Here is a 13,166-nt window from a genome sequence, read left to right on the forward strand (position 1 = left end):
GAGAAGAAAGGAGGTTTGGAAAAGCATCGAGTAACGTATAGAGAACAACAATATGCGGCAGTAATTTATAAATTATTTAATATTTATATTATTTTTAACAGACGTATTGCTTGTTTTTATTTATTTCCTCGATAACGTGTGTAATTTATTCTAAATTATCATGTACAGAATGTTAAATTTTAAACGTAATAAATCGAATATCTCAATAACTACATAACTACATGAAATATCGAGGCTCGGTTTTTTGACGCGTCCAAAGTCAATTTTTTTTGACAAAATTTGTCTGCCTCGAAACAATACAACTTAAAAAAAACCGGATCTCAATATTTCATTTAGTTATCGAGATATTTAGCCTGTTACGTTTAAAATTTAATACTCTGTATAAAACATTCCTGGTTTTATTTTAAAATACTTAATTTATATATTTCTTGCAATGTGTTTGTTCTATTAAAATAAAGTTATTTTATATTATTTTATATATTTAAGATTCTCTTTTCCATACAAAGAGTAATTTTTATTTATAAAATTCCTTACTTAAATGATGTTTGATATGAAGAACATGGCGGAGTAAAGCTTTTCTCCATTTTTCACTATGTATAGTTTACATTGTTAAAAAAATATTACAGAATTACATGCACAATAAGTATAATTTAACATGCTTTTTTTACAATGTACGCTATCATCTTTCGATATGATTTCACACAATGTTGTTTTTATGTTAGATACTAATCATATTTGGTAAAATATTACATTTGATGTTGCTACAGTTTACAGCAATTTTCTTGATGAGAGAGAAGCGACGACGATTTACTTTGCATGGGTTTTCTCGTCGTACTCCGCATCATAAGGTCAGATCTATAATTTACAATAAAATTAATGATTAGAAATGTTTTATTTCTATTACTGACAATGAGACACTTTGTCTTCAAAAGCAATGGGAATAGCCAAGATAATGTGAATAAGATATTATACATATATATAATATTAACAAAATATATTTTATCGATTTACCGTGTTTTTTTTTTTTAAATATTATCAATTGAATATTATTAATTATAGGATATTTAAATGTCTTAATTTAAAATATTATATGCCCGCAAAAATGTGTTGTTTAAAATTCAATTTTGACAAATACTCTATATGATACTATAAAATATATGATGTATGAATAATATTTGTAATATTATTTGTTGTAATAATATTCATAGTATTATCTGTCTTTTCAATAATATTCATTTTGTTCATCGAATAATCGCTATAATAGCGCAAGAGCATTTATATTCGAATTTGCATGCCAACGAATCTCGCATTTAATCGCATAAAGATTGATTTGTTGCACAGTTACATCATGACTCGCGCAATATGCTAGTATATGTTGGAGCAAAACGCGTGAATGAAAAAGGGAAAAAGGGAATGAGATAGGATACATCGAACGGTGTCGTAAACTTTTTTCACCTTTGATAAGAGCCTTGCCGTTGTTTCTGCGGCCAAAGATGAAATGCACCATATATCAAAGGATTTACCAAGCTATTGCTCATGCCAAAGAAAAATATTCCGTTCTGTAACTCCTCGCTGAGCTGGAAGCATCGTATGTCCGTTAGCATATCGATAGTAATTTTTCGACAACAAACAAAATAATATAATATATTTGCTTTGATTATAAAGTATGTGTATACTAACGTGTTCGTCGGGATCGAGAAACAAGAAGATTATCATCATTGTGTAGTACGGCGTCCACCAGATTACAAATGCCGCTACAATAACAACACTAATACGTAATGACTTTGTTTTCGCCCGGTGCAACAGTCTTCTCCTATTTAGGTCGCTGTTTCTGATGTACGTTCCCCTCGTAGGCTCCGCTTTGAACATTTTCTGACTTTCTGGAACAATGTTGGTTTAGCTCATCGTTAGTGTATTACATAATAAACTTTACGTCGGCATTTTTCTCTCTCCCTTTTTCTTTCTCTTTAAAATGCTTATATTATTTATCTACTAAGAATAAAATTGTACTCGTTAAATTATAAATATTGATACAAACACTTTTTTTAAATCATACATTATTACGACTTTACTATAATTTAATTCAAAAATATTGTACACACACACACACACACACACATATATATGTATATATATGTATTTTAACATAATATTTTGAAAGAGAGATAAAATCTTTGTCCATTTAAGTTCAAGTTGAGATTTTTTTCTCGACAGTTTAGCTTCAGATTCATTTATCAAGATAAATAAAAATTATCGAAAGGTTACAATATGAATAACAATCACTCATTGAAAGTCAATTTTATAATGTATAATGCAAAAATACTTACGGGAGATGGTAATCACCGTAGATACATATGTGGTAATTAAAATCGCCAATGGCAGGAGGAACATGAAGAACAAGCTGAAACTAGCATAAAGCTGTTCCTGCCAGGCTTCGGTGTAAAAGCCATGGGTTACGCATTGTGGAAATTCCTCGATAAATGGTCCTTGTGCAACATGAAATATCGCTATCTGTTAATAAAATTAATGTATGAAGATAATATCAATATAAATTAAATGTATAGCGCATCGACGAAAGCTGTCTAACATATGTAGTAAGCCAATTGCACAATATATATATATATATATATATATATATATATATATATATATATATACATATATATAATTCTGAATTTAAGGAGATTACAACACATTTACATCATAGAAGTGCTTAAACAATTTGCAAGAAAAGAAATAAATAAATTAGATAGGCATAATGCATTAACACATGAGATATCTGTATTAATTAAAACGGAAAATTGAAATAAATGCTAGTCTGACCTTGTAAGTTACTTGGTGATACAAATGCAATTTAATAAGATTAAATAACTTAACTAAAGATTGCGCTAATGCATTCTAAGTTGAGTTGTTTTTATAAATATATTTTATAAAAAAAAACCTTGATCTCCTTCAGAGATTAGAATACCAGAAGCATTAAATGCAGAGCTATTATTAAATCATTTGCTTGCATATCAATGAAGTTTTTAACAATTGTTTTATATTGAGCGATTATAAATAGCGATTGATAAACATGACTATTGGTTTCAGCCATGCTTATGCTATTATTTTATGATCGGAAAGTGTGTGCACAATATTACGTAACAATGTATATATGTAAATGGAAAAGAGCTAATATCACTTTCAACATTCATTTGTAAATACTGAAATTTGTTCATCGATTTGATTTTCCGACCGAAGATGTGACTGCGTTTAGCGGATCACTCCAAATTCATCGTGTCTGCTCGTTAAGATACAGGACAACCAAGGCGGGGGAGAGAGAGACGGATAGTAAAGATTACCGAGAGTAGAGTGAAGATTCCGCTAAAAAGAATTTCTCGGAACAAGAGAGATGCATTGATTAAGCAGGCGATTCTCCGCGTCTCGGCCTGTCAAGATATACGTTTTACCATCAATCTCTGTCAAACCGCGTCTCTTTTTCCCGTCGCGACGACAGCATTATTCTGTGACTCAGCTCATCTTGAATGGCTCCGCGATCTCCATCCTCCTCCGATCTATAAGCAGGTGACCTCGAGAATAATATAAACTGATCTCAGAGTCTGCATCCGCTGTTTGCGGTCGGTGCACCTGACACTTCGTTAAATCGAGTCTCGGGGTTATCTATACAATTGGTCTCCTCGAGAACTCCGCATAGTACACGATCGGATTGCAACGTCGATTTTGCTAACAATCTCTGTCTGTCACTATTTGTATTTTTATTTGTACATGTATATATGTTAAGATGTACGTTTACCATTTATCGTGTCCTGTCTGTTTTCTTGATTAAAGAAGATTTTACCATCGAATCGAATTAAGTTAATTGAGTTACGACACGATTACTTTACTTCGAAATTTCAGGATTTAATGGGTAACAAATTATTTAATAGTCATTTAATTATTGCAATGCTAATTACACAGATTCTTTTAAAATCGAAAAGTATAATAAATAAAATTATCTTGTCTTTCTTTTTGACACGCTCTATTGTTTATGATTTATTTCTTATAAGAAAAATGATCAAAACATTATTTTTTCTTAAGCATAATTTACTTCGGAAAAACATTTTTTCATTAAAATATTGATTAGTTTAAAAGAGATTCTTTATACATTGTAGGATAAAAATAATTTTCTTAAATCTGTTTTCTAATAGAATTTATTAATTTCATCGCGATCATCATGGTGCATCTGACGACGAAGAATCTCGATTTAGTGATCTCTGCGATTAAAAACCTTTGTCAGCTCAAAGGATCCACGTCGCAAGAAATTCTTCACTATATATCATCCGCTTACAAGATTCCGTCCGCTACGGCACGACGTCAGGTTGACAATATTTTCCATTCTTTTAATCATTAAACAAAACAATGTATTGTTTGTAGTTCATATTCAATGAGATTAAAGAAATAGTTATTTATTCATTTATAAAGATTCTTGGACTATCGCAGATGCAGAGTGTTTTAAAACGCGGTGTTACTTGCGGTATTTTGAAGAAAATCGGTAATCGCTATAGTCTACCGATTGACAACAAGATCGCGCAGCAGGAAATAGCTACTCAGGAGATCGGTCTGTTGGACTTGTATTGTCAGCGGAAAGTTCAACAATCGACATGTCGCAGAAGGCGAGTTCAAAGAGGTACCTGCAAATGCCGGAGAAGAAGAGCACGACGAAGGTCACGAGGATGCGGGACAAGGTCTTGCGGGAGGAGGCGGCAGAGAAGAAGGAGACGATGCACGTGCCGTTTCGGTAAAGGTGCTCGCAACAGGAAGATCAAGTCTAGAACGGAATATAATTTGGACGATGATAAATTGATCAGATCAGAGCAGAGTGCGACTGAGGCCGCCGCAGCTATCAGCGTTGAACCAAGTTATTCAAACATGCTGCACGTAGAATGATGTGGAGTTATGAAAAATGATTGTATTAATTATGTGAATATCTTAAAAATATTACGTCTTCCGGTATTTCCAAATTTTACTATATAAAATTTTAATTTTTTACATTAATATCAAAATTAAAAATTAATATTTAATTTTCAAACAGCTAAATACTGATTTTGGAAAATAAATGTTGCTTTGATTTTTATTTTCAGTTGTTTCTGTAAGAGCTTTCTCATATTTAGTATATATGTTAAATAATTTCATGTATAACAAATATTATTTTTGTAATTATATACTCTTTTTTGCCGCAATATTTTTATTACATAAAATATGTCAAGATAAAAACAAAACTAGATTTTAAATTAAAATTAAAGTTAAAATTATTGTTGTATTTTATAAAATTATTGTGTTAAAAGTATATGTATAGTAAAATTTAAATCATTAAATTATCCAGATTGTTGTAAATATTGCGTCATGTAATTACTAATGATCATTTAATGGAATACATTCTTCTTATACGTATCAAGATTTAAAAAATTATCAATATTTTTAATAAAAAGTTTCTATAAATGCGTTCCGCAAATGAGCTATAAATCATTTTAATCAATAAATTGAAAATAAAATTATAGAAAATATATTCAATGTCTTAAAAATATATCTTTTGTATTACGATTTAATGTATATCAGATAAAGTAATTTACATATCAGTGTATACTTTTATTTTTATTACTGCTATATTTATATTATATTTATGTAATTTTATTTAAATTGCATAAACTCTCAATTTATGCAATATCATACACATCCGTAAGCATTTTTTTTTCCTAATTATTGATATTATCATATTGCGCAATAATATTTTCTTTCTGGGACACTTTGTACATATTCCGAGGGATATCATGAATATACAAGACGGTGTTTTGCATACTAATGATGCATACGATGCACGTGAGACAGAATATATTGCATAATATGTGTCGTATTATCTTATTTTTTGATGTCAAGGAATATATGCATTATAAAATATATTGTTTTTATATTGTATTACAAAACATGCACGCTTTACTCTTTTTTCCCGGAAACTTGATGTAAATCACAACATTGTCGTAAAAATAATCTAAGTTTGATATTTTATGACTTTAACAAACAGACTATTATCGAGATTATTGTTTTCAAATTTCATTTATATTGTAAATTTTATTCATATTGAAATTTATGTTTCTCTTTCTTTCTTTCTCTGATATATATATATATATATATATATATATATATATATATATATATATATATACATTTATATATCAGAGAAAGAAAGAAAGAGAAACATAAATAAATTTCAATATGAATAAAATTTACAATATAAATGACGTACACAGGATGTCTTAAAACCTCCGTATAATACTTTATTAGCTTATTCTAGAGTAAGTAAAAGAGCCTAAGTAAAATAGAGTCAACAATTTAAATAAAAAAATTTTGAAGTAAATAGTTTTTGAATTACAAATGATTAAAACTTGCCAATAATATCGCGTAGAATTAGCGCGATTATGCCCGTAATTATACTTACACACGTAACGTTCTGTCATCTGTTATTAATTTTTTTAAGTCAAGTAGTAATGATTTTTAATGCACAGCTCATTCTGTTTTGTCGTTTCCTATGTACGTGTATATAATAATAGTAATAATATTTATAATTATTTTTATTAATTTATATTGATAATATAATATTCATATTATTAATAATTTTTATTATTAATATTATTATTATTATTTATTAGAACACGCTAACAAAGTGTTCTATGGAAGTTGTGAGACATCTTGTATATATATACAAGGAATATGTTGTGTGATCTATTACATTTTTGTGACAGTTGAAGAATATTTATGATTTTATTACACACAAATGAAGAGACATATCTCACATTTTCCGTATTAATCTCAATTATCATGCTTAATCCTGCCCCAATCAATAAAAAATGTATTGAATATATATATATATATATATATATATATATATATATATATATATATATAGTGTATGTAATGTATGTAAATATAGTGTATGTATATATATATATATATATATATATTAATAACTTATCACATTTGTTAGAAAATCAATAATCATTATTTACATGTTATACAGTATTTTACATATAGTTAATTTGTATATATAATAAATCTGTAATTATAGTATAATAAAGCAGTTTTGAATTCAATTATGACTAAGAAATTTTGTGACAGTAAATAAAGATTAAGTCTCTGATTTAAAAAAAAAAATATGCCTATCAAACTAATCAACTTTAATATACGACATTGAAAAATATTGTATATGTATTATGTACTTATTAAAGAAGTAAAATCATCATACATTTTTTATTGATGATCGGGGCAGGATTACGCATGATAATTGAGATTAATACGGAAAATGTGAGGTATGTTTCTTCATTTGTGTGTAATAAAATCATAAATATTCTTCAACTGTCACAAACGTTGTAATAAATCACACAAACATACTCCTTTGTAAAGCTATATTTATCTTATTTTTAATTGGAACAAAGTGATACAAGGATAGTAAAAATTTATATCTTTAAAAATCAAGAAAAAAAAAGTTTTCACATATTTTATTCAAAGCAAACGGTATTAATTATATATCAAAATTAAAATATATAGTAACACATCAAATCGATTAATCTTTCTGAAAAATAATAAGATCAACAAGCATGTAATAGTTTATTCTATAAATGAGTCACAATTCTAAGCAAAAACTTGTTTACCTCAAGTTTGTGCGATCTTTGATATTTGCTAATTATCCTGTTCTCTTTCGAATTTAAATGGCGACTAAATTGCTATTAATTTTATATAACTTTATTTTTGCTTATTCAAATCGCATAAATTTTAAAGTATAAATTTTAAAAGTGGTCAAAAATTTTTTTCACAAATTTATTCGACACTTAAAAGACACTATCGGAGATATCTGATTTCACATAAATTTGATTTACCGATAAATTTTTTTATTTAATTTTAATAAACTATTCTGACGATATTTATGATACGTATTTTAATATTCTAGTGGACTATTTGTTCGAGACAGTAGTATAATTTTTTATAAATTATTGTGAAATAAAAAATTGATATTTAAGAAAAAAGCATTACAATTGAGCATGTGTTTTCAAGAGCGCTCTTAAATGAATTTAAAAATATTATGCTATTATAATGTAATTATTCTCGAATTATGAACTAGTTTTTTACTTTACTATAATTTGAGATAATAAAGTATAATTTGTATGCATAGCGTATAATTTTATGAATCTCAAAGATGAAAGATCGTATCGTATATTATATATGCATTTGATGAACGATCTCAAAGTAATAATTGATTCTAGATTTGTTGCAGAGTAATGAAGTATAATGATTTATTTCTTTATTTAAAAAAATAAAAGTCTATGAAAAAATATGTAATATGAAAACTGATTATTTCACAGCAACTTTTTTCCCTTATATTCTGAGATAAAAGTCTATGTCTAAAAGTTCATGCTGCATTTCAATATAATTCATTTCACATATTTTTTTTTAGAAAAAATGAAAATATATATTTGTATAATGAAATATGTTTATATTATTATAAAATTTGTGTAAAATGTGCATTATAAAATTTGTATATGTGACATATACATATAATATAATAACAAAATAAAATTAAGCCTCTAATTGTATGTATGAAAAATACATACTTATATAATCAATATCACATAGAGGTAGAATCTGTATTGTTATAAAACCGAGATAATAAGGCAATGCATCTTACCTGTGGAGTGGCGAGCACAAAAGACAGCACCCAAACGAGTAGAATGAATCGCGAACACTTCTGAGATGTATTGAGACCCTTCATCGGATATCGTACCGCGACAAATCGATCGACGCCGATCAGCACGAGCACGAAGGTGCTCAAGTACAAGCTGAACACTTGTAGGAACTTGAAAATCTTGCATGCAGCATTGCCCCACAACCACGCGACATTGTAACTCCAAATTGCATCGCCGGCCAGGCAGAAGATGGTGACCAACAGATCGGCCACCGACAAATGAAGGATGAGGGTGTAGATTGCCGAGCAGCCTCGCTGCTTTCGACGATTTTTTGCGATTGAGTATATTGTCGCCGCATTGCAGACAAGGCTTAGAACCGACATAATCGCCAACACAATGACTTGACGATATACCGCTTTGGTCAGTTTAGGCGCGTGTTTCAGACACGTAACATTCTCGGATGACAAGTAATCGGCCGATTGTCCAACGAGACCATTGTGGTTGACGAATTCGGTGAAGTTGTCGCAGGGAATAGGGAAAACGGTGGAAAGACTGGTAACGTTTACTGATGAACCGTTGCTGCTGTTGCTGCTGTTGATGATCGTCGATAGCTTCATCGTTCTCGGGATCGGTTACGTCTCGTTCTCTTGGACGAGGTTTTCGGAGCATTGGAGGCACGATGTCGACGGCCGAATGCGTGCCTCCATTTCTTCGACGAAATCACACGGTCACCTTAAAAGATGAGATGCGTATTCCGCAAGCAACATCTAGAGTGGGAAGGATGATCTCAGGAGGATCTCGTCGAGTTCTCTGTCTTCTTTTGGGCTCTGTCAAACCCGTTTCTCCTTTGGTTCTCCTTCGAAGCGCGATCACGTTTACTTTACATTCGGATAGGCGATGTGAGAGAATGAAGCAAGTTCAGTGCGCGATATGACAACCGTACGTCAGAATGATAGAGATTCGACTAGAGGGCATCGTGGAGATGTTGAAAGACATTTTTATCTGTCAGAAAAAATGTATAACAGAACTGTGTATAATAATATATATATACATACATTATATATATATATATATATATATATATATATATATAATAATACATATATAGCAAATAATTCAAACGTATTTTAGGCTTAAAAGATGAATTTGTATTTATATTAACAATTTGTGTTTCAAATTTATAATAGTAAAAATGCGTTATTAAGATAATGCTAATTTTAATTTTACAATATTTTCAAAAACATTATAAAACAAGAACAATAATAACAACTGCATTGGCCTTTTATTTTGTGAGAAAGTAATTCTAAATCTTTAACTTGTTTATTATATATTATACTTTTTTAAATTATTTGTTTAATTAATTAATTTATTTATTAATCAAAATAATTTTTGTACAAATTATAATATAAGATTATTATTTTGTGAGAAAATAATTCTAAGTCTTTAACTTGTTTATTATATATTATACTCTTTTAAATTATTTGTTTAATTAATTAATTTATGTATTAATCAAAATAATTTTTGTACAAATTATAATATAAGAAAGTCTTATTACAATATAATTATAATAAAAAAAAATCTCTTATCACAAAAAAACACAAAGAGAAAAAAGAAAAAGAAAGAAAATATTTACTAAAAAATAGCTATGTAAATTATTATAAATTGATAGATACAGTAGAATTAAATTAGAATTCAATATTTCATTGTGAAGGCCCACAGCAAAAGTAGTCATTTTATACTTTTATTATCTGGAAAATTAATGTTGATCTTGTCATTTGAATAGCGAGTAAAGAATTCAGAGTAATTCGATCACAGATTGTACACAAGTTTTTCTGCAGCAACGTAAACTGGTTTTGAATAAAAAATTAAAACCTTGAACGCTCTTGTGATCTCTCTATCTTGTTTATGAAAAACTGAAAGCTAATTGATTCATTATTCACTTCCTGAAATTGTATCAATATTTTTTTAATTAATTATAATTTTTATAGATTTACATGCATAAAAGAGAGAGACAGCTAAATTATAGATGACTTTATTTTATATATCTTTATCTAAACATGATTCCATAATTTATTTTCAAGGGTAAGATATAACTTAGAATGTTTCAAACAATTGCAATTTGCAGAATTGCAAAAAACAATGTTAAATTGTAAAGAGTATTTATATACATTAAATAATTGTTTTTTATATAAAAAATTATTATATGAGCATTCATTATTAATGCGATTGTTTTCTCGATAAATTTGCTGACTTAGCATTTTATTAGTTAAAATAATATAATTTGCTGAATAAAAGAAATTTGTTGTGAATCACGTAAAAATTTTTTTCTCCACACATGATCATATTATTTCATTTATAAATAAAGAAAAAATTATTCTTCTTTATCTCACTTCATGGATTTTTAAAAATTTGCACTCGAAGATATATTCTTGATATTCTTTCTTTTCTTTAACTTTTTAATTTTTTTAATGTTTAACATAAATTTGAAAGTTAAAGTCAAAGATGAATCATATGTTTCGTGCAAAACCAAATACCATTTATGACAGTTTGATTTTGACGTACGGAATTACACGGTTGTTTTTCAGCACGCACAAACGCTACGACATATCATTCACACTGCGTATTCTCGACTGATCGAAAAATCAATACAATTCTGTCTTGCTCGTCTGGTTCTCGCATGTTTTTCCTTTATTACCTTGATCTTTCCTTCGCGTCTGAACATATTTTATTGAGTGTTCTACGACAATCTACTGCACTTTAAATTAGACACTTGCTCTGGCAAATTTATCCTAGTGTATTATGTACACACTACGCGTTTGAGGCAATTTATAGATAAGCGATACTATATATAATAAATAGGTGTCTCATGGTACAATGAAGTTGTACAGAAAGAAAAGTAAAAAGAATCTTTTGTTTATAAATTCTTATCATTTGTTTATAAAGTCTGATTAATTATAATAAATCGTATATTTTTAGTATAAAACATATATGTTAGACCTCTTTGGCAATAATTGAAGATCTCACTCTTCACTCTCCACTTTCTAAGTATTGCTGCTAATATAATTTCTTCCATTGCAGCGAATTTCTGTCCCATGCAGTTTTTTGGTCCAACGCTGAACGGGATGTAAAGCGTATCGGATGTATCTGCTTTAAATTCTCAGGCAAAAAACAATTGGGATGAAACTTTAATGAATCCGATCAGACTGTTGGATTTCGATGCACTAACATAATTGGCGCTCCGACCGAAGTACTTTTTGGAATTACTAATAATTGTCTGAAATAAGAGAATATGTGTAGAGTTTAATGGAAAATGACTCGATTGTTCATTTCATTCATTCTAAATCCACAAAATGTGTATTCTTCAATTCTTCATTGTCCAACTCGTTTAATTAAATTCATTGAAAAGTTACATAAGTTTGAATACAAATCATATTTATAATTCTGCAGATTTTCAGCCAAAATCTGCAGACTCGAGAGAACAGAATTTATATAATCAAAGAAAGAAATTTCAAATGTTTTTTTGAAAAAAAATTAATAATCAAAATTCATCTTTCTATTATGTTTAAATTTAAGAACTTCTTATTCTTTCCTGTTAATAATATAATTTAAATACATTTTTTTAAGACAAATTACTATATCATATTTTGTTTTGATTTTGCTTTGTATTAAGTTCCATAAGAGTCTCATAATTAGTTTATGTTTGAACATATCTAATATATAATTTATAATTACTCTTTTTACACATATATTGAAAATATACTGCACAAAATTATCATTATTATATAACTATTATTATACATATAATAATGTTTTCAAATTATTTTTTACTTCTAAAAATTCTGATTTAAACACGCTTTACTGATTGATGTCTTGTTTAAACTGTGTAAAGCCCATTTTTATTTTTCTGTAGGAGTGATAGAAAAAATTTCATGTATTCTGCAATTAAATAAATAATTAATATAATTTATGTAGCATACGTATATTTATATTATGCCCGTGTGCTTCTTGCAAGTTTATACATATAAATAATATATAGAATATAAATATATAGAATATATAGAATATAAATATATAAATATACAGGGTGTCCCAAAATTTTTGACACACCCTGTATAGAACATAATAGCAGTTTTTTTACCATCCCGAGACTTGGTCATAAGATATAATGTTTCAAAAAAAAGAACAATAAATAGTTCCGGGAATATGGCCGAGTTTTTTCCGCATGATATAATAGGCACACATTATCCATGCAATCTCATAAAATATAATAACACTAATAGCGGATATTATGAGCAGAAGAAAACTCATTGTCGTAATCTGTGTTTGTTACAAAGAACAATTTTATTTACACAAACAATCCGATCTTTATATATAGTCTCCATATATAATTTATGCAAAATTTCGATGTTCTGAGTATTTTTCCAAGTTTTATTTCTCCTTGTAAATTTATCTATT

The 13,166-nt window shown here is 28.3% G+C and overlaps 1 protein-coding gene across 5 annotated transcripts; it reads right to left on the reverse strand.

Moving 5' to 3' along the window:
• Positions 1-408: 408 nt before the first annotated feature.
• On the reverse strand, positions 409-11,363 carry LOC126848863 (gonadotropin-releasing hormone receptor). Of its 5 annotated transcripts, none has more exons than XM_050590129.1 (7): positions 11,246-11,312; positions 10,584-10,631; positions 8,714-9,713; positions 2,328-2,511; positions 1,681-1,880; positions 1,456-1,577; positions 409-855 (listed from the first exon to the last, which is right to left on the reverse strand). In XM_050590129.1, the coding sequence occupies exons 3-7, from the start codon at positions 9,326-9,328 to the stop codon at positions 762-764; spliced, it is 1,215 nt and encodes a 404-aa protein (XP_050446086.1). In that variant the 5' UTR covers positions 9,329-9,713; positions 10,584-10,631; positions 11,246-11,312; the 3' UTR covers positions 409-761. The 5 variants fall into 5 exon arrangements, with proteins under 5 accessions (XP_050446086.1, XP_050446089.1, XP_050446084.1 ...); XM_050590132.1 differs by lacking the exon at positions 11,246-11,312 and adding an exon at positions 11,102-11,176 and having other exon boundaries at positions 10,584-10,624; XM_050590127.1 differs by lacking the exon at positions 10,584-10,631 and having other exon boundaries at positions 11,274-11,363.
• Positions 11,364-13,166: the final 1,803 nt, after the last annotated feature.

Source organism: Cataglyphis hispanica, chromosome 4 (assembly GCF_021464435.1).
Source record: "Cataglyphis hispanica isolate Lineage 1 chromosome 4, ULB_Chis1_1.0, whole genome shotgun sequence".
Lineage (NCBI taxonomy): Eukaryota > Metazoa > Arthropoda > Insecta > Hymenoptera > Formicidae > Cataglyphis > Cataglyphis hispanica.

Coding starts and splice junctions, on each gene's coding strand:
- LOC126848863 (XM_050590127.1), bottom strand. CDS start 9,328: ATGAAGCTATCGACGATCATCAACAGCAGCAACAGCAGCAACGGTTCA. Junction 1,881..2,327: donor TACGGTGATTACCATCTCCC/GTAAGTATTTTT, acceptor ACATTGTTCCAG/AAAGTCAGAAAATGTTCAAA. Junction 856..1,455: donor CGGCAAGGCTCTTATCAAAG/GTGAAAAAAGTT, acceptor TGTAAATTATAG/ATCTGACCTTATGATGCGGA.